The sequence below is a fragment of the Bos indicus x Bos taurus genome, chromosome 22 (genome assembly GCF_003369695.1).
Source record: "Bos indicus x Bos taurus breed Angus x Brahman F1 hybrid chromosome 22, Bos_hybrid_MaternalHap_v2.0, whole genome shotgun sequence".
NCBI classification, from domain to species: domain Eukaryota; kingdom Metazoa; phylum Chordata; class Mammalia; order Artiodactyla; family Bovidae; genus Bos; species Bos indicus x Bos taurus.
In genome coordinates, this window is record NC_040097.1 from 53,139,548 (window position 1) to 53,165,882 (window position 26,335).

Below are 26,335 nucleotides of genomic sequence, written 5' to 3' on the forward strand. Positions count from 1 at the left end.
GAGCGCGCCTCCAACCCTCTTTGGGCTGCTGCGCGTGACTTGGGACAGATGGTTGCTGGGGGTGTCATCAGAGCAGTGGACAAGAAGGCAGCTGGAGCTGGCAAGGTTTCCCACCTCTGGCTAGCAAGCTCAGAAGGCTGAGTGAATATTATCACCCTAGTTAATCAGGGGTGGAAGAACAGTCTCAGAACTGTGTGTGTCAATTGGTCATTTAATAGTAAAAAGTCTGCTTAGTGGTAACAATGTATCATAAAACTTTCAGAAGGAAAGGAGACTTGTGGACCATTTGTGTGTGGCAGTTTTTAGTTTTTAAAATCAGTACTTTTTAATGTAAACAACTTGATTAAATATGTCACAGAATTTGAGATCCATTAAAAAATAAGTTTGCAAAAAGTTGAGATTTCATTTTAGGACATGGCAATGTCCAGTTAATTATACCCGCTGGGGCTGGCAGGAGATACTTGGATTTTAGATGTAATTTAACCTTCAGCGTGTCTTTGGTGATTCAAAGCTGTAGAAATCCTTCAGGTTATGGAGGGAGAGAATGTGAAGAGCAGGCCCAGATGGGGCTCAAGAGACTTCCAGTTAAAGGGTTAGTTAAAGGAGGGTTTCTTAAATGTCAAGTTATTATGAGAAGAGACCTTTAAGATCTAAATCCAGTCTTAGCAAGAAAGCTGCACCTCAAAGAGCAAGATGTCCTGTGTCACTTTTTCCTGGTAAGTTACTCAAGAGAGTAGCCCCCCTCGAAGCGAGGGGCTGAACTGAGGCCTTCACCCTGCTGGACGTGCCTCAAGCCAGCAAGGTACCTGCAGGGCTGTTGAGACTGTGAACTGACCCCCTGCTGTTTTCTGTACACAGCCCTGTTAAGACTAGCACCCTTTCCTCCGTTTTTCATTCTCAAAGCAATAGTGTTTAGTCTGCAAAACTGACACCGTCTGTAACAAAGGCAGTTCAGAGCGTGTGGCTGTGTCCTGTGACGGCAGCGCGCGTCTAGTGTAAGGCATCACAGGATGCCCCCCATCTCAGTGTCCTGGTTTTAGACGTTTGTCCTTATGACAGATTTCATTTGTTCCTTGATGAATGTGTGCACTGCTTCTCGCCATCTCCTGAGAAACACTAGGCCAGCAGGCAAAGCTGGTGATTATTAATTATTCCAGAAAAGGTGGGTATAAGTATCCAGTTTATTCGATGGTCTCTGCCATGTGCTCAGACAAGCGGCAGAGGGAGTGTGGACATGTTTTGGGGCGGGGGGCTGGAGCAGGTTAATCAGCTTTTTTCATCTACAATACTCTGAGCTGGGCTAGGAGGCTGTAGGGTGAGAGCAATGTTTAATATTTTCTTTTTTTTTTTTTAGTGAGTTATGTTTTTAGATTTATTTTTAATCAAAGGATACTTGCATTACAATATTGGTTTCATTTCTGCATACATCAATATGAACTAGCTCAACTTAGTCTTGATTCTCCAGTCTAGTAAAAAAACAAAAACAAAAACGTCGAGCGGTAACGTCCCTTCCTTTTTCCGCAGCTGAAAATGGTGGTGGCGTCCACATCATTTTGAAGTGACGTCTTCCGTAGTCTGAACTCTATTCAGCACCAAATAAAAGTCACGCTTAAAAGTGTGTGAAGACTGAATCCAAGAAGTCTTGGGATTGGATTTTACCGTATGAAATGTTTCATATTGAAAACATAGGATGACCTTCCTAATGAGCTGGACGAGAGGCGCGCCTGCCCCGGTGCCCTCGGCGGCCTCGCCGGGACAGCGCACGCGGCCCGCGCAGGTGGCCGCCTGCCCCCTACCCGAGGCCAGTGCACAGTTCCAGAGCAGCCTCTGCTGTCTTTTTACACTGTATGCGGTTTGGAAATGAATGTAGACGTACTATGGGCATTGACATTTCTGGGCCAGTGTGGTGTCTGTGGCCTGGACCTTCTGCTGACCTGGGCGGGGACAGGCCGCCGCGGACACGGGCGGACCGGCGGTCAGGGGAGAGGCGCAGCGCTTCTCCGAAAATCATGTCTAAGGGTGTGCGTCTGCGGGATCATGCCGGATCGGGGAGGATCCAAGCCAGGAAGACAGGCTTGAAGCAAACTGCATTATCAAGAGTACCTTGGTGAGAGGATCAGTGTAAATCCTAATAGGTACAAAGACTTCTGTGTTTTTGCTTTGTCACAGATTTATTGGAAAACTTTTTGCTTCTGCTTCCATTTTTAGCATTTGTTTCTGGTTTTCATTTTTGAATCCCAATGCCTTTTAAACTCATGTGGTTTTCTTTCTCCTTTTCTGTCTCCAACCATTTAGCAACCGCCTCCCCCTACCCCCTTCCTATTAAACATTTTTAAAGCCCTGTCCTGGACATTGGAAATACACCTAAGCAGGACAAAACAGCGTGATAGCTCGTAACTTGGTGTTAGGGGTCTTCATCATCAGGAGTTGAAATCATCCTCGGAACACTAGACATCACAAACACTATCTGCACCGTCAAAAGCCCTCCCTCCTCCACCACGGAGCTTCAGTGCGATCATGGGTAACGTTCTGGAGATTATTTAGGGACTTTTAGACACCACACGATAGCTTTTTTCTTCTATAAAAAGAGTGCCTCTTTCACAAAACCAAATGCTTGTCGGCCAGTATAGTTTTCAAAGGGAATCACTGTTTTTGCAATTTTTCTACTATCTTTCTCTCTTCCCTTCACCCAAAGCCTTCCCAAAGTTCATCAGCAAGCATTTGAGGCCTGTGGTGTACTAGACCCAATTAAAAAAAAAAAACTTCAATTGCATTTTAATTACACCATCTCTGTCTGTCTACCCAGCGCCTTGGTTTTGAGTGTTTTATTTGATGCTTGAGTTTGAAATCTCTCCCCAAAGACAAAACAGCTCCAGTGGTAAAAGCTCTGTATTTTGTTTGATTCATAAAGGGGGTTATTTGATATTAAAAGAAAAAGGACGATCCTTAAATACTCCATCTCTGGCCTGAAAATATCCCTCACTTGTATAGACGCCAAGCTGGAGCGCGTTCCTTTCTGTCATTCCCCCTTTGCTTTCCTACGACCACATGTTTTCTGTACCAATCACTTGGGAAAGAAGTGAGCTCTCTCTTCATTGTTTTAGAGTTTTGCTTGTCTATTTAGCATTCCTTTTTGAGTCTCAAGATTTATGGAACAATAAATGTCATTTAATGCTGTGTGCTATTTTGAATTCATCAGGTTTTTACAAGTGGGGTTAAAAAAAGAGCTCGTCAAACTTGAAATTACACCAAGCAGCATTGAACATTAGTCTGTCCCAGTGAAACAGGTTAAATTATGGCACCAGCAAATTTGCTACTTTGTTTTTTTAATAGTAGGATGTACACATTTCAGTATAATAAATGTTTTCCGATTGTTTTTGCAAATGTGTGTCTCATTTAAAATCCAAGTTCCTGCCCTTGCACTTCATGCCCTAGAATCATGCAGCTCACTATGTGTGTTCTGAGTGCACACGGGTCCAGAGGGCGTCAGAAGAGCTGGGGGGTGTGTTCCTTTCAGTTTGTTGTTTTCTCAAAGCAAATGCAACCGAGCACAGACAGGTCATGGCTTACATTTTAAAGAGGAAGCAAACCTGCTCTCCTTACAGAGGTCCTACTGCTTTGTAACTGCAGTGCTGTGTCATTCAGCCCGAGTCCAACAGCTTTGAGAGGTTGTATCCATGCTCCAAAGAGATAATGTATGGAAGGTCCTGGTCATTTAAATTTTTAAAATGGAAACTATACTCATAGCTTTCTGCAGCCCCCATTTCCCCCATACACAGTCATGTAGATGTATGTTTAAATAACTGCTATGGCATACATACAACTTTTAGATCAGGAAATACTAGAGTATATAAGGCTGCAAAATCACCAGGACTAATGCTTTTTCTGATAATCCTCTTAATTGACTTATCTGCCTTCTCTCCCCAGAATGCAACTGAGGTCTTGTATTCTAAATGATTCTAAAACTTTTCACCTAATAGAACCCTAACTCTATTAGAACTATTTCTGGTCGTGGGAAATTTCTCTTTTGCTGTTTCTCTTCAGCTTCTCAGGAGCTCTGGGCTTTTAAGTTTGGTTGCTAAGAAGGGTTAGCACAGAGGTTCAGTGAAGGTCACAAGTCTGGCAGCACAGAGTAGAAACCAGATCAACTTATCAGATTTCAGATAACATTAGAACGCCTGAGTTTGGAAAATGGTTCTGGTCAGATATGTCTGCCACAAGATAATAGCAATAAAACCCTCTGACTGCAATGGTTTATTCACTTTTATATAAGTCTCAAAGGTGCCAACCCTTCACTGAGCTGAGTTTTAAGTGTGTAAAATTTTTGAATAGTTCTGGTGTAACTTGATTTCTAAGACTTAAAATAAACTTGGAAAAAAAATCACACCCATTCTACATGCATCCATTATTTTTAATTGATTATAGATAACTTGAGCCCTAAATTCTTTTTAAGGTCCCCCAAATTCTGTGAGAGATGACAGGATTAGCTCTTTAACAAAAACACATTCTGTGCTCCAGAGCGTACGATTTGTAATCAGGCAGCACGAAGTCTGAGTTGCTTTCGTTGTTGCTGGTCCCCGAGAGGACCTAGGGTGAGTTGACAGAAAGGTAGAGACCCTGCTCCACCCTTTCTAGAGTCCTCATTCTTTGGTGTCTCATGGAAACCTATTACCTTGCCTTCCAAGTAAGTCTCCAAATAGAAAACTGTCAGGCATTGTGAATTTGCAATATGGTTACTTCAATAAAGTTGCTACTTTAACCTTCAAAGTGGAAAAGTCCTGCTAATCAAAATGAATAAAAGGAGGTCATTGGCTTCAGTATCAGGTAGAAAATCAGCTTATTTTTCTGCTCAATTTGTGCTAACACTGATGGTCTGTTGAGGAATGCTGGCAAAGCCGAGGGTGGGAATGTTGTGCCTAGGGCAGCACCGCCTCCTGAGATCCAGGTTTCCCGTGCGGTCCTGGCTGCACTAAGACCACCCCTGCTTTGTTAGCTGACACAAAGCTTTGAACTGATTACATCACAGCAGAACAAAGGTAAAAACGATCACCAGAGTTACCGCAGTCCCTGCTCAAGTCTTTTACCTGTAAACGCCTTTCTCACCGGAGAATCAAGAGAGCCAGAGACGGTGGAGAGCGGGCGGCCGTCAGAGGATGACGCAGCACCTGCAGAGCCGCGGCCCGCCGCCGCCCGCGGCCGTGGGCGGGGTGACGGGAGCGAAGTAGGCGTGGACTCGGACGTGAGGGAGCTGCGCCTGAAAGCGGAGGGGCACGCCGGCTTCAGACCTGTGGGCAGGGGGGGAGCTACCCGAGTGACCCCAGGAAAGCCCGCAGCGCCCCACGTGGAACTCGTTCATCCTACCGTTCGGCAAATCGTCTCAACAGAATTTGGGGTGTGCGCTAAAGCTGCTCCTGTATCGCACCCCCCTCCCCCGAAAACAGCACCTTCTGAAGCTAAGAGGCGGTCCCCGTCCCTGGGTGCAAACCAAGTGGTGATGGGTTACACCGAGGCCTGCTTGGGGTCTACGTGCAGAGCTGCCTGAGCTTCTAAGCATATTCAAGAGCAAGGGCAGCGCAGGTGGGCTACGCGGGGAAGCGACGCCGCCACTACTAAGGCTCTCTACCTGGGAATTAGCAAAGGTCAAGCCTACTGACAGTGCCTTTGGTTCTTCTGCCCAGACCCATTCTAGAAGCTGAATCTTCCAGGGTGGATGCTAATATAAGGAGATTCTGAGAAGTCTAAGGAGGTAGTTCTGAGAAGGCAATGGCACCCCACTCCAGTACTCTTGCCTGGAAAATCCCAAATCCATGGACGGAGGAGCCTGGAAGGCTGCAGTCCACGGGGTCGCTGAGGGTCGAACACGACTGAGCGACTTCACTTTCACTTTTCACTTTCACGCACTGGAGAAGGAAATGGCAACCCACTCCAGTGTTCTTGCCTGGAGAACCGGTGGGTTGCCGTCTATGGGGTCGCACAGAGTCTGACACGACTGAAGTGACTTAGCAAGCAAGGAGGTAGTTGGCATAACTCGGCCCCAGGCAGAACGGAGGAAACGGAGGCTGACTCTCCGTGCCTGCTGTCGCCTGAACAGCTCTGCCGGCGAGGCGGCTGTCCCCGCTTACCCGCATGCGCTTGATGCCTGCTCGGGTGACCTGCTGGCAGTCATAGAGCTCCAGGCGCTCCAGGCCACGGCAGTGCTCCAGGTGCTCCAGGGCCACATCGGTGATGAGCAGGCAGTTGTCCAGCTCCAGCACCCGCAGCCTCTCGTGGCCACAGGGGCTGTTGCTCAGGTGCAGGATGCCGTCATCCGTGATGAGCTCACAGTGGGACAGACTCTGGAAGGAGGGGAGGGGCGGTGTCTGCAGGAACCACGGCTCGGAGGAGGGAGGCTGGGCCTGGGGGCAGCGGCCTCTCTCATCGTCCCCCCCGGGGTAGGGATGGAACCGACACTGCAGGGGACGGTCCGCGCCGAGAGGACCCTGAACTCACCTCTTCCCGCAAACAGCGAGTCTACAGCTACACAGGGACCAGCTGCCTCCGGAAAAAAACACAAAAACCAGCTGGCCAACTTCTCCACGTTGGGCAGAGGAGAGGAGCCGGTGCAAGTGGGCAGAGGAGGCCACGGCCTGTCATGAACCGCCCCCCCTGAGGGCAGAGACCCCCATCAGGAGGGAACTCTAAACCTGGCGTTTCTCACTGAACCCCACACGGGGCACCAGCGTCTCCAGAGGCAGGTTTCACAGCTGCCTGGGGCCCCTGTCTTTGTATATGGGACGCTCCTTGCTCACCTGACCCTGATGGCCAAAGGGGGCTTGTATTCCCGGGTCTCATGGACTTTTAACATGAGAAGAGATTCTTGGCAGACTACCACCCCCAGGCACTCTACAGGCAGCAGGCTGAAACAGCCGGTCTTTCTGGCAAGAGGCCTGTGTGCTTGCCCGGGAGCTGATGGGGCAGCCTTCAGGTTAGGTGCCGTCAAGAGGCCCCCACACGTGCTCCCAGCCAAGGCAGGCAGATGCGCTCGCCCTCTGCTGGGCCCCCAGAGAGGCGTCCACACCCTCCTCTGGCAAAGTACCAGAGGCCACAGAGCTGAAGAACAGCCCTGAACTGAAAACCACGGCAGAGGGTTTCAGAGCAGACTGGATGAAGCAGATAAAAGGACCAGAGACTTGAAAAACTGGTAGTGAAAATCACCCAATCAGAGCAGCAGAAAGGGAAAAAATAAAGACAGTCTAACAGACTTACAGGACAGCATCAAGTGGACTAACATTTTCATTATAAGGGATTATCATTAAAATGTGAAAAGTTAAAGAATCTTAAAAGCAGCAAGAGAAAAACAACTTGTTATGTGCAAGGGAATTCCCATAAGACTACCGGCAGATTTTTCCGGAGAAATTCTGCAGGCAGGCCTGAATGGAGGGGCGCAATATAAGTGCTGAAAGAAGGGGGTAAAAAATTCCAACCAAGACTACCAGCAAGGTTATCACTTGGAATTGGGGGAGAGGTGGGAATTCCCTGGTGGTCTACTGACTAGGACTCAGGGCTTTCACTGCCAGGGCCCACGTTCCATCCCTGGCTGGGGAACTAAGATACTCGGAGCCACGCAGCGCAGCATGCGCCACACACACGAGCCGCCTTACAGGAAGTGTTCAAGGGACTCTGTTAAGCTAAAAAGGGCACTAATTATAACAACATATATGAAAGCATAAATCTCACTGGTAAAGGCTGTAATAAATCAGGGTAGAAGCTAAACCACTGTAGTGTCCACAAAGGAACACAGTGTTTATTGGCTAGAATTCTTTATTCTTTAATAGCTAAAATTCTTGGATAGCTTCTAGGAGCAATGAGCTGCACTGATATTTTTTAAAAGCCCAAAAAACTGGCTCTGATACTAAGTGGAAGCCAGCCTCCCAGTGTCACTGAAACCACTGACGGATATCCTGCAGGCTGCAAACCCAAGGACCAAGGAGGCGCCTTAACCTCTGCACAAGCTCCCTGCGCTCCTCTGGGCTCTTCTGAATCTGGAGTCCCCTTGTTTGCTTCAGTTTCCCTTTCAGATAGCCTTCTAGACTCAGGGTTTTTGAGAGGACAAGGCCCATCCTTGTCACAGAGCAGTTCCTTGAGGGGAAGAGGGGGGTGTGTACACACACTTGCCTCATTCATATGAAAAATGAACAGGACAGCTGGGACTGAAGTGCAGCAGATGAGGTGTGAGCGCCACCTGCTAGGGGCCACTCCCCTCACAGCTTCCTGCTTGCACAGCTTTAGTGAAAGATAAACACGTTTCACAATTCTGGACCCTGCCTCTCAGCTTCGGGGCTGGGGGAGGGCCCCCTGGGGAGGCAGCAGAGCCCTTCCCCAGGGAGGCAGGCACCGGCTTCGTGTCCACCACCACCCACTGCCGCTCACCCTTGGCTCCACCTGGGGGCCAGAGGCACGGCTACCACGTCCGCCCTCAGAGTGGGGAAGGCCCTGGAGCCTCCCTCAGAGGGACCCAGACCCGCCCTCAGAGTGGGGAAGGCCCTGGAGCCTCCCTCAGAGGGACCCAGACCCGCCCTCAGAGTGGGGAAGGCCCTGGGGCCTCCCTCAGAGGGACCCAGACCCGCCCTCAGAGTGGGGAAGGCCCTGGGGCCTCCCTCAGAGGGACCCAGACCCGCCCTCAGAGTGGGGAAGGCCCTGGAGCTCCCTCAGAGGGACCCAGACCCGCCCTCAGAGTGGGGAAGGCCCTGGAGCCTCCCTCAGAGGGACCCAGACACAGCCTGCCCAGCAGCTTCTGGGTTAGGGTAAAGCCACTCCCCTGACCCTGTCACTCTCCAGAGCCTAGGGCAAGGTCTGGCTCGGGCGCCCCTCCCACAAGACACACTGGCTAAATCTGGATTTCGGCTCACCTGTCTCCCTGCTCTTCTAATAATCCTCCATGCTTTTTTCTCTTTTTCTTTACTTGAGGCCCTTATTTGGGGTTTTCTTAGAGTGTCTCTTAAGTCCTCTTTCTGGGGGTTGCTTGTATGAGTACAGGGGAAAACAGAAGATTTCCGTCACTGGAACCACCGCTGGGGACAGCAGTCTTTGAATAACATTTCCTGCTGGAGTGCACCCCGCGCTCCAGGAGCTGGGGAGCTGGTGGGAGTCCAAGACCAGGGTATCTCAGGGTCAGGGAAAGGCAGAGAGAGAGCCTCTGGGCAACCGAGGGGAAGGAGGTTAAACCAGAACAAAGCCCGGGACTCCTGACCTTCCTCACACCTCGGGGACAAGGGGTGGAGAAATCCCATCTGAGGAGCAGGTTCTGTCAATTAGAAACCGGATCACAACCAATTGGGAGTGAAGACACGAGAAGTGCAAAATCGTCGGCAGATACAGTACAGGGAAACCGTTTCGTGGAAAATCTGGAAACAGGTAGGTCCTGACTAGCTCTGAAATCTGACTCCAAACTCCAAAAGACAGTCCCAGAGCTGTCCAAAGCCTAGCACGCTTGTGCCTGAGGGAGAAGGACCCAGGAGAAATGTGGAAATAAGGGGAACTGGGGGCGAGGGGGGAGTAACTCAGGCCAGATGGCGCTTTGATGATGCTATAAAACCCTGCTGACATCCCAGGACAGTGGGCAGACCAGAGCCCAGGGAAGCCTCACCATCTGGGCAGCTCTGCAAATGGCACGTTTCTGAAGCACTCCGCACCTCAGCTTCCTTGCTGGTAAAATGGGGTGTCCATGGTGCCCGCCTGGCAGGGCTGTTGGGATCGAGTCTGGGTATCTGGGGGAGCAGGCGGCCAAGTTCACACAGCGGGTGGAACACGTGTGCGAGGCCCGCGTGCCCGAGTGCAGCTCTCCTCACCGCTCATTCTGGACCTTTCGGTATACTCACTAATCCCCCCTCCGCAGAGACACATGACCTTTTCACTCGACAGGTTGACCGTGAATTTGTGTAAGGACCTGGGTCCCTGTATTAGGTTCACATCCAAAAACGAAAACAGTAACACGTAGATTCTCTACCTCCCAAGTCAGCCCAACTAACAGACCCCTGAAACCAAGGATGATGGACGATACCCTTCCAGACAGGAGGTTCCTGCGGTAGTGGGGCAGGGTGGCGGGGCATCTCTCATCCCTGAGAGGTAAGTCCACCACCAAGAGCTGACTCACCAGGGCTTGCAGCTTAGGACAGTGAATGGAGAGCTGGGTGAGCGTGCGGTCGGTTATCTGCAGAGAAACATGCTGTGTCAGTGTGGCTTCCACACCAGAGCGTACCACCTAACCCCGTTTCTGAACACAAGAACCAAACGGTGCAAAAGAGAATTAAAAACCCACGTCAAGCACACGCGGGCTGGGAGCTCTCTCCTCACCAGCAACCTCAAATCTGCTTACTCCCCGGGTTGCGAAGCTGTTCGGTCTTTACCCTGGACCCCCACAGGGTGCAAGGCACAAAGCGGGAGTGGGGCAGGGGGCCCAGGATTCTTCTCTGTGCAGTCGCCTCATCACTCGGCATGCAAGCTTTTTTCTCCCAGAAGTTATGTGGAAATGAGGCTTTCTTTTTTTTTTTTAAGTTTGGCAAAAGATGGTACTATCTTGAACTCAGCTCTGATGACTGAGAACAGCCCAGAGCGTACGCCTCGCCCTGACACCCGTGCTGGGCCAAGGAGGCTCCAGACCAGAGCGTGCCAGCACCTCCGGTTACACCTGTCTGTCCGTGGCTGCAGGGCGCCCTGCAGGGCTGTCAGGGGTGCACTCACCAGTATGCATTCTTCAAGATCCATTTTCTCCAGGTCGTGGCAATTCTGTAAGAGTTCACGAGAACCCATGAGACATCCCCTGCTCCCACAGTGACCCAGTGAGCCGGAGCATCTGAGCAGGCGCCCTTGGAATCACAGTCACGTGGAAGTGGGCACTGGGGGCGGCCACGTGTCCTTCTCTCGTCTACACCTTCCCGGGGTCTTGCAGGTCCCAGCGTGTAGATTTTAGCCACTGAGGGGTTTCTGGGAGGATACGGGGTGGGGCGCTCACCACAGGGTGGCTGGTGGGGGATGCGATAGGAGGCAGAGTCACAGCAACCCCAGGAGGACAGCGGCTCTGGGCAGCAGGGGGGTGTGGAGAGGGGGGCAGAGGCAGACCCCGGCACAGCTGAGGGATGCTGCTGAGACGAGAGTCGGGGTCTGTGAGGAAGGGCTCTCCTGCAGGGAGGAGGCTGCTTCCACTGTGGCCCCGCCTGACAAAGTGAGACTGAGGGCCAGGCCCCCACTCCTGGTATAGAACCCCCCAGCTCCCGGGCCCAAGGGAGAAAATATAGAACGCACCCCCCAGCCCCACGAGGACTCTATTCTACTTGGGGCCTGTCATTGCTGAAGGCCATTTTTTGCACACTCCGAGTTGCTCTGGAGGGAGGTGGCTGAGAGGCTGGTTGGTTTGGAAACACCTGTCTTACCCGAGCTAGAAGCGTAAAGCCCGCATCAGTCAGATGGGAACATCGGGCAGCCTCCAAGATCCTGGGGTGCGGAGTGCGGGGGAGACACAGGAGCAGCGGGTTAACCACGCAAAAGGAGAGCCTGCTTTACAGTGCTGAGTTTACTCCACTCTTTGACACAGAACTGAGGCTCAGGGAGTCCCACTCCAAACAGGGCAGTAAATACAGGGATCTTCCCACAATACCAGCACACGACTGCTCTTGTTTTTCGCTATTATTCCAGTATGTATTGACTTGTAAACAATTAAAATGTATTTTCACTGCCCCTCTGCTCACACAGATCACTCACATGTCAAAGTAATGGCAGGACGAGGCCAAACGGGTGGGCACCTGAGTGATGCCCATCAGGAAATGCAGACTCAGGTGCCCTGGGGATGGACAGAGTGACGCCCTCCAGACAGCCCCAAAGGAGCCAGTGCACGCTCCGTCCCGTCCCAGCTCATCTGACAGAAGCCACCGACTCAACCGCTGCCTCCAGGCCTCCTATTCCACCGGCTGCGAGAAGCCCCCCGCCCGCCCCCTGCTAGGCCCCAGGCCCTCAGAGTGCACTCACTGGAGTCTGGGGCAGTTCAAGGCCAGGGCTGTCAGGGAGGCGTCAGTGAGGCTGCCGCAGCCGGACAGGCAGAGCGCCTGCAGCCGCGGGCAGCCCCGGCACAGCTGCACCACGCCGTCGTCCGTGACGCGCTGCGGAGCCAAGCGCACTGTCAGAGGCCCGGGGCGCCACGCGGAGCCTCCCGCCCGCCGACTGCCCGGGGTTACCCGCGACTTAACGTTCATCCTGACAGTGTAACCAAAACAAGGTTAAGTACAGGGAAGACAGGTATTTATGTTCCCTCTGCACAGCTTTAAAATATTCAGGCATTACAAACAGTAAAATTTTAAAATTCCACTTCCTACTCAGAGTCTTTTTCCAGGAAAAATTCATAAACTTGTGTTAAAAATCAGATTTAACAAACAGCTCATGAGATTTGCCTGGTTAAGTAACATTAATTTTTGGTTGGATTTCTACAGATTATTGCTAATTAAAAGATACCTATTGTATAAATCATATATGTGTATATTTATAATATTTCCTGAAATGGTTTAGTAAATCACTAAATTATTGATAAATGGCTTAAATTCTATGAATTTAGCTATAAAGATTGAATGTCTTTATTTAAATACACTAGTTTCTGTAACTATAAACATGTACGTTTATGTCAGACTTCAGTCCCCTACCAGTGCCATCCTACATGCGATTCAAGGTCCTGTTTCTGAATGGCACTGTCTCCTAAGGTCAGTATTTCCTCATAAGATAGTTTCTGGTTTATCTCCCATCACTAGGGACTTAAAAGATTTATGATTCACTCACTAAATGCCAAATACAAGGGATTTCATTTAATTTTCTCAAAAATGACATTCTCCTTGAGAAACCCAGCTGGCTGCAGCAAGCATCTTCTTCAATGCTCAATTATTGACAACAGTGAAAAAACCAATCATCTTTCACAGGCTGATCATGCACTGATGCAAATCACACCTCACCCTTTATTCTTCATACCTGTTACTTCCTTTTATGCACTGAGGCACCATGAGAGGTGCCATCACTCCCAGCTTATAAGCAAAGATATAACACTGAGACCTCCCCAGAACTGCTCAGGTTAGTGACTCGTTCATGGCATCCTTGATACCTTCAAATAAATCAAGACTCTCATCTCTGCTATTTTTAGGGGAAATGTTCATGGCTCTGCATTGGCCTTTCTGTTTAGGTTCCTGTTCTTTCATCTGTGGGAAGCGGTGGGTCACAGAAGGACTTGAGATGTGAGCTAAGGGAGTGGCGACCCCTCAACCCCCAAACCTGCCCTGGAAGAAGCTCGAGGGAAAGGCATGCTACTCACGGAGCAGGACTGCAGGTTGAGGCTCACGAGCTCATGGCAGTAATTCTGAATGTGCTTCAGAGCTTCGTCTTCTAGCTGCGATAGCGGAGAACACAGAAGAGGTGGAGCCAGCTGGGGGACAGGGGGCCCCGGCTCCCCAGTGACGCGCGCGCAGACAAGCCGGGCGTGCGGACGGGTACCTGCGTACAGCCCCTCAGCAGCAGGGCCCTCAGGCCACGGCAGCCGCGCACCAGCGCCTCGACGCCGTCCTTGGTGATCTGGTCGCACCACGACAGGTTGAGGTACTCCAGGTGCCGGCAGCCCTCGCTGGGAGATCAGGAAACAGCCGCGCCTGTGCAGTCCATCCCACGGAGAGCGCAGGCACATCTCTGAGCTCAGAGACCCACAACCAGTTCCCGGGAGAGACCTCCCGACCTGAGCCGCCCACTTCCTGCCGCAGGGGGACCGAAGGAAGGTTTCAAACACCCGGATGCTCGAGCCTTGGGTATTGCTCGTGACCGCCACTGACAGGCACTCTTACCTGATCCCCTTTAAGGAGCTGTTTGTAATGGACACGCAGGAGGTCAGATCCAGATGTTTCAGTTTGGAACAGAATCGGCTAAGGCTGTAACACGTGCTGAAAAAGGACAGGCGGGCTAAAGGTATTTTCAACCACCTTTCCCTCCCCTCACTCTCCCAGGGTCTATCAGTCACCAAAGTGATTTCTGGTACTTACCTGTCAGTGATCTTTGTGCACCCATTGAGGTTTAAATGTTCAATGTTTCGGCAGTTCTGTGCAAAGGTCCTAAAATGAGAAAACATTTCTAAAACTCCCTGCAAGTTGCGAGGCAGCCACCAGAGGGCATGTGGAACCATTCACATTGAGAACAACGCTCTTCAAAAGCTTAATTTATGGTGGATCTACTCTCTTAAGTTTCTAAGTGTATAATATGTAACTGTTGACCGCAGCTACCAGTGTCCTTCGAATTCTGACCATCACAGGAAACAGCTGAGTTCCTGTCGTCGCAGAAGTCTGCTGGTGGATCGAGGCAGACTGCTTGGGAGTCTGCCATTTCCAAGAAGTTCCCAAGTAATGCCAGTGCTGCTGCTCTGGGGACACCACTTGGAGAAGCAAAGCCCTAGATAGACTGCGTATCAGCTGAAACGCTCCTTCACTCAGCCTCTGGAAGCTGTCTGAGAGCAGAGGTCGGGCTCCCAGCTCTCATCTACAGAGAAATCAGCCGGCAGCAACAGAAGGGGTCAAGTCCCTCCTGTGCTGTGCTGTGCTGGCCCTTCACGGGCCCTTCGGGAGGAACCATCTCTGGCCACTGACAGGGCCAGTAATGGATCAGTATCAAGGCCCATCCTTTACTGGTGAGGACACCGAGTCATGAAGGGTGATGCCCTCAATGATTTGGGCTTGGCAGCATGGCCAGAAGCAACACCCCTAACTCGCCACTTACTCCTTAACATATACAGCAAGGACTTGCTTAGGTCATCTGCATTTCCTTGAAATATGGCTTCGGTGTACCTTACAGGCTTGAGTCCTGATGCTTCCATGTAGTACCCAAAGGTCTCCAAAACCTGGCCTCAAACCACGCATCAATCTTACCTGCTCTTTCTGCTCTGCGGTGGTGTAGGTAAAGGGAACCCAGCTGGAGCCTAGTGGACTCCCTGATCTGAGTGTATGGAGTCAAATATCTGACCATGGCTGTCAGAGTGATCAGAGAAGAGTATGGGAATGGGGAGGACTCCAGAGATCTGCAAAGGGTTCCCTCAAGAATTCAGCAGAGTACTAGTCAGCAGCGTGTGCAAATCACCCCAAACCAGGGAAGGACTCAATGAGAAGCATTAAGGGGACAAAGCCAGAGCTCACCCAGGGTGAGTAAGAGTACCCATGCCCATGGGACAAGAGTGAAAATGCATCACGCGTGGGGCACCACACAGAGTACTGAGAAGCGTCGTGCTTCGGAACAGCAGTACAACCGTCCCTAGACTAACCACTGCTTCGGTCCAACCTATTAAAAACAAACAAAAAAAGATCTCCTAGTTCAAAGGAACTATGTCCAAGTAACTCAACTACATCTCAGAACAAAACTCAAGTATATTTATCAGAATACAAAAATACTCTGTACCCTAAATAATATTCACAATGTCTAGCATTGAACAAAAAATTACCATCCATTCAAATAAGAAGGAAAATATATCCATAATGAAGAGAAAATTCAATCTAGTAAGGCCATCCAGAACTGACACAGATGCTAGACACAGCGAGGGGTGCCGTGCTAAGCTGCGTCCTGCTCGTACAACCCCATGGGCTGTAGCCCACCAGGCTCCTCTGTCCATGGGATTCTCTTGTCTGGATTCTCCAGGCAAGAATGCTATAGAATACTTAGATCCTCCAGAGGACCTTCCCACCCCAGGGATCAAACCTGCATGTCTTTCACCTTTCCTGCCGGGGCAGGCAGGTCCTTTACCACTGCAGTGCACCACCCGGGAAGCCCAGAAACAGCGGACAAAGGCGGTAAAAGTTACCACAACTGTGTTCTGCACAATACACTTCTATGAAGCTGCAGTGAAGATGTTAATTAAACATCTCATGTCTATTAAGCATGTTACACAGAGACATGAAAGACATAAAGATACAAATTAAACTTTTAATAGGAAAACCACTATGACTGAGATGAAAATGTACAAATGGGATTAACAGTAGATTGAGAGTGAAAGAGGAGAGTGAAAAAGTTGGCTTAAAGCTCAACATTCAGGAAACGAAGATCATGGCATCCGGTCCCATCACTTCATGGGAAATAGATGGGGAAACAGTGGAAACAGTGTCAGACTTTATTTTGGGGGGCTCCAAAATCACTGCAGATGGTGACTGCAGCCATGAAATTAAAAGACGCTTACTCCTTGGAAGAAAAGTTATGACCAAACTAGATAGCATATTCAAAAGCAGAGACATTATTTTGCCAACAAAGGTCCATCAAGTCAAGGCTATGGTTTTTCCAGTGGTCATGTATGGATGTCAGAGTTGGACTGTGAAGAAAGCTGAGCACCGAAGAATTGATGCTTTTGAACTGTGGTGTTGGAGAAGACTCTTGAGAGTCCCTTGGACTGCAAGGAGATCCAACCAGTCTATTCTGAAGGAGATCAGCCCTGGGATTTCTTTGGAAGGAATGATACTAAAGCTGAAACTCCAGTACTTTGGCCACCTCATGCGAAGAGTTGACTCATTGGAAAAGACTCTGATGCTGGGAGGGATTGGGGGCAGGAGGAGAAGGGGACGACAGAGGATGAGATGGCTGGATGGCATCACTGACTCGATGGACGTGAGTCTGAGTGAACTCCGGGAGTTGGTGATGGACAGGGAGGCCTGGCGTGCTGCGATTCATGGGGTCGCAAAGAGTCGGACACGACTGAGCAACTGAACTGAACTGAGACACTGTGGAAGAAAAGATTAGTGAATTTAAAGCACATAGCAACAGAAAGTATCTAAAAAGAAACATGGAAAGAAGAGAGAAATAGAACAGAGCATGAAAGAACCGTGGGACAGCTTCAAGCAACCTAATGAACATGCGGCTGGAGTCCCTAAAGAACAAGAGCTTGTGTGGGGCAGGACAATCAGAAGGAGTGATGGCCAAAAGTTTCATGAAAATTATAAACTTACAAATCCTACAAATCCTGGAGAAGGGAACAGCTACCCACTCCAGTATTCTTGCCTGGAGATCACCATGGACAGAGGAGCTCGGCGGGTGGGCTTGCCAAGAGTCCATGAGGTCCATGGGGTCACAAAGAGTCGGACATGACTACGCACAGCACAGCTAGGCTGACCAGGAATAAAAAGACAAATATTACAACTATCAGAGAAATTTACTCATCTTTACTCTTTAAAAATTGGTATTAATGTTAATAAAAATTCAAAGAATATATATATATATTGCAATAGACACTGAAAATCATTGTGATTTTTATTAGATATAGCAATTACTTTCATATAGTAAAAAAAAAAAGTAAATTACCGAAATCAGAAACAAAGAACTATCACTACAGATTTTAGATATTAAAATGATAGCAAGAGGGTATTATTCACAACTTTTTGCAAAAACTTCAAGCACTTAGGCGAAATGGACAAAATATTTGAAAGGCAAAAACTATACCAAAACTAACTCAAGAAGGAATAAAAAACTGGAAAAGTTCTATATATATTAAAGAAATAGAATTTATAGTTAAAACCCTTCCATAAAAAACAAGCAGGCGCAGCAGGCCTCAATGGTGAATTATATCAAACCAAGTAAGGTAAAACAACACAAATTCTACATAAACTTTTCAAGAAAGATGGAGAGGAGAAAACAGATTTCAATTCATTCTGTAAGGCTATAATTAAAATTATAATGATCACAACCTGATAATTAAACCAGACAAAAACATCACAAGAAAACCACAGAACAACATCCTTCACAAATATAAGAAAAAATTTAACAGAATTTCAGCAAATAGGATCCAACAACGTGTAAAAATGCAGTATAGGACAACTCAACAAGGACCTGTCTGAAGGGTGGAAGGCTGGTTTAACATTCGAAAACCAACCGACGTAAGAAAAGGGGGTCAAGACGGCGAAGGAGGAGGACATGGCGCTCACCCTGCCATGAACACACCAAAAATGCATCTACGTGAGGAGTAACTCACAGGAAACTGAACCACACAACGAAAGCTACAAGAAAAATATCCACAGAACTGGGAAGGACAAAAAAGGCAGGTGGGGCGACCAGGTTTGTGAGGACGAGAAGGTCCGCGCGGTTGGACCCCTTGCCCCGGGGAGGGAGCAAGCTGCCTCACAATTAGCAACCCAGGCCTGGGGTCCCGCCCCAGGAGACAAGCCCATCTGCCTGCGGGGAATCCCAGAGGGAGACAGAGGCTGGAGAAGCCTAGGCTGTATCCGTGAGGAGCGTGCCAACCATCAGGGCAGAGGGCCTCACATGGGTGGCTGCTGCCTCAGGCACTTCCCAGTCTGAAGGGGCAAACACCCCAGCCCTGCCCACTGCACAGCCCGGTGGAGACGCGGGTCTAGCTAAAGACTGGGTCGGGCTAGTCACACACACACCTGGAGTGGGATCCAGGCGGAGTCACGGAACCCACGGTCAGCATTCACAGCAGGCGCGGGTCTAGCTGGGGAGCACTTAGCGCAGCACCCAAGTGCTGACCCCAGGAGACAGGCCCTGGGCGGCAGTTCACAGCAAGCATTTTCTAGAGCGTTCTGTCTCCACCGGCTCCACACCGCAGCTTACCTCTGGGACAGGCCCTGGGAGAAGACTGCCGAGAGGCAGCCCAGATCTCAGGGGGCAGCCCAGATACCTCAACTCCTGCAGCCACGATGCCGCAGTCCTGAGCCCTAGCCTACCCCTCACCCCAGCCTTGCACTGGATCTGGGACAAACACAACAGAGAAAGCTGTGTGACCCCAGGCTGCCTCAGAGCAGAACCGCCGATGCCTACACAGGTGCACACAGGGCTGCTGTGACCGCAAGCCCCACCTGCTTTCGCGATCAGCTCCTTTGGTGCAGGACACACACTCAGAACAATGGAGCCTGACGGAACCAGACCCTCAGAGCCTCCACCTCCACCGCTGGGGAGCAGGCCCTGCCCTCGACAGAGACAATGACGGAGCGAAGAGCAAGTCCCACTGCACGTGGAGCGCAGGCTCCAGACGCTACGCACACCATCACCTCCCTCTAGCAAGGAGACAGCAGACAGCACACTCTGAGCAAAGAGGTGGCTGGCATCCATACCAGAAGCAGCCCTCACACCGAAAACCTCTGGACCTAACAGTTTACACAGATGCTCCCACAGAAAAACAGCCCTTCAGAGCCACAGTGGACAGTTGTTTCTCCTAAATTCACGGAGACAGAGAAAGTTAACTAAAATAAAAAAGCAAAACACTACCAGTTAAAACAAGAGAAATCGAACTTCTCTGGTACTGGGAGGTCAGTGGTTAAGAATCTACCTGTCAAAGCAGGGGACAGGGATTCGATCCCTGGTCCACGAAGACTCCCCACGCCACAGGGCAACTGAGCCTGTACGCCAAGCTACTGCGTGAAGGCGCCGCCAACTACTGAAGCCCGCACGCTGGAACAAGAGGAGCCGCGGCCACAAGCCCCTGCACGCTGCAACCAGAGGAGCCACTGCTCCCCACAGCTAGAGAAAGCCTATGTGCAGCAACGCAGACTGAGGACAAGCAAAAGGAAATACAAATAAAAAACAAGAGGCAGGCCCTGACAGAGTATCCACTAGATTCCAAGTTCAAAAAGGAGGTAATAAAAATGACACAGGAATTCAGAAAGATTATTGAGAGAAATGCAAGGTCACTGTAACGAGGAACTAGAAACTATAAAGACAAACCATTCAAAAGCAGACCAAAACCAATGTAGAAACAATGGATGGCACACTAAAGTGAAACAGAAAAATGAATAAGTGATCTGGAAGACAGAACTGAAATCACCCAGACAGAACAGCGGACAAGAAAGACCAACGAAAAGAAACTGAAAGCAACACGTGAGGTTTATGAATGACGATAAAGCACGCCAATCTACACGTACCTGGGACTCCAGAGGAGAAAAGGGAAGGGGCTGAGAATGTATTTTAAGAAATTATGGGTGATGGGATCAAGACGGCGGAGAGACAGGACGTGGAGCTCACCTTCTCCCACACATGCATCAAAAACACATCTGCATGTGGAACAATCTCACCGGACATCTACTGGATACTGGCAGAAGACCTCTGACTTCCAAAGAGGCAAGAAAATCTCCACACAACTGGGCAGCACACACACAAAAAAGAGAGACAGAGACAAAGGGATCTAGACAGAACTGGCGCCCTTGGGACAGAGCTGTGAAAGAGGGAAGGTTTCCACACACTGGGAAGTCTCCTCCCAGTGGGGAGATCAGCTGGGACAGGCAGGGAGCCTTGGAGGAGAACGCAGGAACCGGTTTGCAGAGGCCACAGCAGAGAAGGCCAGTGCGCCTGGCTCCCTCCAGCCTGAGCCACTCCTGCTGGGGCGGGAGGGGGTGGGTGCTTCGGCCCAGGCGTCAGAGGGCAGGCCTGGGGAGGACTGGGGTTGGCTGGGTGTGGTGAGCCACAGTCGGGGGAGCATTGGAGGAGGCCTGGGCCCTCCAGAGAGGCAGGGCACTGTTGCTGGGGGCACAGGAGGAGAGGGGTGGGCCGCCTGAGGAGCATCCTCTGCAGGAGCTCTCAGGCAGCAGGGCACTGGCAACACGAGTTCCAGGGGTGGGTGTGAGCCGCCCTGCTGCCATCCTGGGCTCCAGAGGCGGGAACAGACCCCTGCTGCTGCAGAGGGTCCCACGACCAGGCACCAACTCCCACCCGACTTCCTGGGAGCACACGTAACTGCCACCTAGGGTCCCGCAACCAGGAGCCAGCCGCTTTCCCCTGCCTTCCGGGCAAGAGCACGGGCCGTGTTCCCGCACACCCCTCTCCAGGGCTAACAGCCAGCACACACAGAGGAAAGACCGCAAGCACCCAAACTAAAAACAGCCCTCACGCCAACAAACATTAAACCCGTACACGCTAGGCAGGAGCACGCCCACACAAAAACAGCCCTCCAAGACCACAGTTGATAACTGTTTCTCCTAAACTCACAGAAAAAGAGAAATACAAGCAAAATGAAGAAGCGGAGGAGCCACTCCCAGTTAAAAGGCCAAGAGAATTCCCCTGAAGGAACAGTGAAGCGGACCTCTTCAGTCGGACGGACAGACAGTGAGGCCACAACGGAGGTAATGAAATGCTGAAGGGACTGACAAAGCCTACCTACAGAAATGCAGGCTACTGGGAAAAGGAACTAGAAACCAGACGGAGCCAAGAAACATTTACTGGTGAGATGACAGCTGAGCTAAAGGCAACGAAGAGCAGGACGAATAAGGCAGAAGAAAGAATAAGCGATCTGGAAGAAAGAATTATGGAAATTACCCAATCAACACATTAGAGAGCAAATGAAAAAAAAAAGGAATATAAGAGACCTATGGAAGAGTCTGAAGCGTGCCAATATACCTAACAGGGATTACAGAAGGGGAAGAAAGACAAAAAGGGACTGAAAATATATTGAAGAATTAGGGTTGAAAACTTCCCAAAGCTAAAGAAGGAAATATATATCCAGATATAGGAAGCACGGAGGTCTCAAACAGACCCATACCATGACATATTATAATAAAAATGGCAAAAGCTAAAGATAAAAGGGGATTCTAAAGAAGCAAGAGAAAAAGTTCATTACAAGGGAACCCCCATAACGCTATGGGCTGATTTCACCACAGAAACACCGCTGGCCAGAAGGGAAGGGCAAAATATATTCACAGTCTCAAAATACTCTAGCTACCCACCAAGATTATCATTTAGAATAGAAGGAAAAGATATTGAAAGATTTTCTTTACATAGAAAAGAAGCAAGAAGATATAGAAAGGAGGAAATCATAATCAGAAAGTAAATTACTTAAACTAGCAACACACAGATAAAAAAGAAAAAAAAAACTGTTTGTGAAACCAACAGTAAATAGAAGGAACAGCAAAAGGATAAACATGAAGATGTAAAACAGGACCCCAAAATCATAAAACACGGGCAAGGAGAGTAAGAAAATGTAGACTCCGTTTTTTTTGGAATGTGTTTAAGCCTATGTGACTATCAGTCTACAGCAAGCAGATATAAGAAGGTATTAACATACTTCAAAAACCAGGCACCCATGAGTCAAAAACTTACAATAAAGCCACAAAAACCAAAAGGAAAAGAACACAAGCATAAAAAACAAGGAAAACATCACACCACAGAAAGAAGAGCAAAACCAAGGAAAAACAAAGAACAAACTGGAAAACAAGGCTTAATTTGGCAATGAATAATATGTACCAATAATTACCTTAAATGTCAATGGACTGAATACTCCAATCAAAACCCATCGAGTGGCAGACTGGATTTAAAAAAAAAAAAAAGCCTACAATCTGCTGCCAACAAGAGACCCATCTTAGGGCAAAGGACACTCACAGATTGAAAGTGGGGGCATGGAAAAAGATATTCATGCAAATGGAAGTAACAAAAAAGCTGGAGTTACACCATTTATATCAAACAAAATAGACTGTAAAGCAAAACAGAAGGACACAAAATAATGATAAAGAGATCAATACAAGAAGAGGATTTTACACTGGTCAACATACATACATCTAATATAGGAGCACCCAAGTACATAAAGCAAGTATTAATGGACAGAAAGGGGGAAACTGATGGGAATACTATAATAGTAGGAGACTTCAAAACCCCACTGACATCAAGGGACAGATCTTCTAGACAGAAGATCAATAAGGCAACAGAGAACCTAAATGACACAATAGAACAGATAGATTTAATTGATATTTTCAGGATATTATATCCCAAAACTAACAAAGAACACAGAGTACACATTCTTTTCCGGTGCACATGAGACAGTCCCTGGGACTGACCACATACCAGGGCACAAACCTGACCTCAACGCATTTGAGAGTATGAAAATCACACCGAGCATCTTCTCTGACCACAATGGCACAACACTGTGAATCACCCACAGGTTTCACCGTGACAAAGGGCACAAAACCTGCGACCTTCCTACACGCAAACAGCCAACACACATCCCTGCACCCGCATGTGAATGCTGGCAGGACCGCTGCCACAGGGCTCAACATTATAAGAAAAGCTGCAGTGTTCAGTGGGGGAGTTCGCCACCTAGAGTCTGTCCAGTCCCTGCATGGGCGGGGATGGACCAAACAAAAATCTGTGAGATGTAGCAAAAACAGTTCTTAGAGGAAGGTTCATAGTGAAACAGGCATTCCTCAAAAGATGAAAAATCTCTAATAGACAACCTCACCTACCACCTAAAAGAATTAGAAAAAGAAGAACAAAAAAACCTAAGGTCAGCAGGACAGAAATAATAAAGATCAGGGAGGAAATAAAGTAGAAATTTAAAAAAACAGCAGGAAAAAACCCAGTAAAACCAAGAGTAGTCTTGCAGACATAAAGGTTTTGAACCTCTCTTTTCAAGGAGAAAGAAAAACGTAAAAATAGATTCCAACTGCATGCCATTCTGTAAATGGCAAAACTATGGAGATAATAAAAAGATCAATGGTTGCCAGGAGTTTGGGAGAGAGGAGACAGAGTGTTTAAATTTTTATGAGCAGTGAAAATACTTTGAATGACATTATAAGGATGGATGTCCGTCATCATACTTCTGTCTAAAATACAACACCCAACACTATTCACTTCATTAAAGCGAACCCAAAGGAGAATGGTGCACTCTGGTGGGTATGATGGCTCAATACATTTCATTCTTGGTTTAAAAAGAAAAAAAAAAAGTACCACCCTGTTAATAATGGTTATGCAAGTGAGGGTCAAGGGTATATGGGGAATTTCTGTACCTTTCTGCCAATTTTGTTCTAAACCTAAAACTGCTTAAAAAAAAAAAGTCTCAAAAGAATACTCAGGGTAGACATTTGTGGCAAAACTTTTATTTCACTTTTACATACGTATACATGTTTTATACATTTGTGTTTTTGTTGGACTGATGTAAAATGTATTTTTTTAGACCAAAAATGTTTGCAGGCCACTATAGTTGAATTATACTGGCAAATAAAAGCACAAATTAACCTAAAAAAAAAAGGAAAAGAAATCAACCACAAGAAAAGAAATTGTTAAAAAACCCAACCATTACATGGAGACTAAACAACGCTCTACTAAAAAACCAATGGATCAATGAGGAAACCAAAAGGGAAATTAAAAACACCTTGAGACAAATGACAATGAAAACACAACCATACAAAACTTTATGAGATGTAGCAAAAGCAGTTCTTAGAGCAAAGTTCATAGTGATACAGGCATTCCTCAAAAGATGAAAAATCTCTAATAAACAACCTAACTGACCACCTAAAAGAATCAGAAAAAGAAGAACAAAAAGACCTAACTTCAGGAGAACAGAAATAATAAAGATCAGGGAGGAAATAAAGTAGAGATTTAAAAAACAGCAGGAAAAAAAAAATCAATAAAACCAAGAAGAAATGGACGACTTTCTAGAAACTTACAGCACACCAAAACAGAATCTAAAAGAAATCATCTGAACAGACTCATCATTAGGCGTGAAATAGAATCTGTAATTTTAAAACTCCCTACAAAGAAAAGGGGAAGATCAGATGGCTTCACAGGCGAATTCTACCAAACACACAAAGAACTTACACAACATTTCTTCTTAAATTGTTCCAGAAGATTTAGGAGGAGGGAACTCCAAAGACATGCTCTGAAGCCACATCACCCTGACTGTGGTTGTTTAGCGGATAAATGGTGCCTCTTTGTGACCCCATGGACTGCAGCCTGCTGGGCTCCTCCGTCCATGGGATTTCCCAGGCAAGAATACTGGAGTGAGTTGTCATTTTCTTCTGCAGGGGATCTTCCCAAGCCAGGGATCGAACCCCCATCTCTTACATTGAGGGCAGATTCTTTACTGCTAAGCTACCAAGGCAAGCCCATCACCCTGCTACCAAAACCAAAGATACCACCATAAAAGAAAATTACAGGAAAATACTGTTGATGAATATAGATGTAAAAATCCTCAACAAAATATTAGCAAACCAATTCAACATATAAAAAAAAAAATCATACGCCATGACCAAGTGGGATTCATCCCAAGTTCATAAGGATGGCTCAACATACACACAAATCAATTAATGTAATACGCATCACTAACAAAAGAAAAATAAAAAACCACATGATCATCTCATGAGGAACAAGCATTTGACAAAATTCAACATCCATTCATGATAAAACTTTCACCAAAGTAGGTATACAGGAAATGAATCTCAATATAATAAAAGCTATTTATGACAAACCAACAGCCAATATAATACTCAACAGTAGAAAAGTTGAAAGCCTTCCTGCTAAAATCTGGAACAAGACAAGGATATCCATTCTCACCACTTCTATTCAACATATTAATGGAAGTCCTAGCCTCAGCAATCAGACAAGAGAGAGAAATTAAAGTTTCCAATTTGGAAAGGAAGAGGTAAAATACTACATGCAGATGACAGGATACTACATATAGAAAACTCTATAGACTTAGAGTTGGTCCATAAAGAAGGCTGAGTGCCAAAGAACTGATGCTTTCAAACTGCAGTGCTGCAGAAGACCCTTGAGAAATGGAAGCCATCTCATGTTCTTGGATTGGAAGAATATTGTTAAAATGGCCATACAACCCAAAGCAATCTACAGATTTAATGCAATCACTATCAAATGACCCATGACATTTTTCACAGACCTAGAATAATCTGAAATTTTATATGGAGGAATAAAAGAACCAGAATTGCCAAAGCAGAGCTATAAAATCAAAGTAGGAGGCATAACTCTTCCAGATTCTGGAAACACTACAAAGCCACACCAATGAAGACACCGTGGTACTGGTACAGAAACAGGCATACGGGTCAACGGAACAGAGAGCACAGCAGTAACCCACACACCTGTGGCCAACATCTCCTCCTGCTTCACTGACTATGCCAAAGCCTTTGACTGTGCGGATCACAGCAAACTGTGCACATTTCTTCAAGAGATGGGAATACCAGACCACCTGACCTGCCTCCTGAGAAATCTGTGTGCAGGTCAAGAAGCAACAGTGAGAACTGGACATGGAACAACAGACTGGTTCTAAATAGGAAAAGGAGTACGTTAAGGCTGTATATTGTCACCCTGCTTATTTAACTTATATGCAGAGTACATCATGAGAAGTGCTGGGCTGGATGAAGCACAAGCTGGAATCAACATTGCCGGGAGAAATAGCAATAACCTCAGATATGCAGATGACACCACCCTTATGGCAGAAAGCGAAGAGGAACTAACAAGCCTCTTGATGAAAGTGAAAGAGGAGAGTGAAAAAGTTGGCTTAAAGCTCAACATTCAGAAAACTAAGATCATGGTATCTGGTCCCATCTCTTCATGGCAAATAGATGTAGAAACAGTGGAAACAGTGAGAGAC

At 47.9% G+C, this 26,335-nt stretch overlaps 2 protein-coding genes across 9 annotated transcripts in view; one reads left to right on the top strand and one right to left on the bottom strand.

Annotated features, from left to right (window-relative positions):
- UBP1 (upstream binding protein 1) overlaps positions 1-3,384 on the top strand; it is a 64,514-nt gene extending 61,130 nt beyond the window's left edge. For all 4 annotated transcript variants that reach the window (XM_027522254.1, XM_027522255.1, XM_027522256.1 and 1 more), the window contains one exon: positions 1,525-3,384. In XM_027522254.1, the coding sequence (XP_027378055.1) occupies positions 1,525-1,562 (38 nt within the window). In that variant the 3' untranslated portion in view covers positions 1,563-3,384. The remainder of the gene's footprint in view (positions 1-1,524) is intronic.
- FBXL2 (F-box and leucine rich repeat protein 2) overlaps positions 1-26,335 on the bottom strand; it is an 81,950-nt gene that overhangs the window by 2,119 nt on the left and 53,496 nt on the right. For 2 of the 5 annotated variants that reach the window (XM_027522261.1, XM_027522260.1), the window contains 10 exons: positions 14,037-14,105; positions 13,842-13,956; positions 13,501-13,627; positions 13,322-13,396; positions 12,001-12,131; positions 11,409-11,469; positions 10,720-10,764; positions 10,133-10,189; positions 6,123-6,335; positions 4,391-5,254 (listed from right to left, as the gene is read on the bottom strand). In XM_027522261.1, the coding sequence (XP_027378062.1) occupies positions 5,147-5,254; positions 6,123-6,335; positions 10,133-10,189; positions 10,720-10,764; positions 11,409-11,469; positions 12,001-12,131; positions 13,322-13,396; positions 13,501-13,627; positions 13,842-13,956; positions 14,037-14,061 (957 nt within the window). In that variant the 5' untranslated portion in view covers positions 14,062-14,105 and the 3' untranslated portion in view covers positions 4,391-5,146. Of the gene's footprint in view, positions 1-2,650; positions 5,255-6,122; positions 6,336-6,489; positions 10,190-10,719; positions 10,765-11,408; positions 11,470-12,000; positions 12,132-13,321; positions 13,397-13,500; positions 13,628-13,841; positions 13,957-14,036; positions 14,106-26,335 lie in introns of those variants that run through there. The other 3 variants (XR_003507714.1, XM_027522259.1, XR_003507715.1) reach the window with 3 other exon arrangements.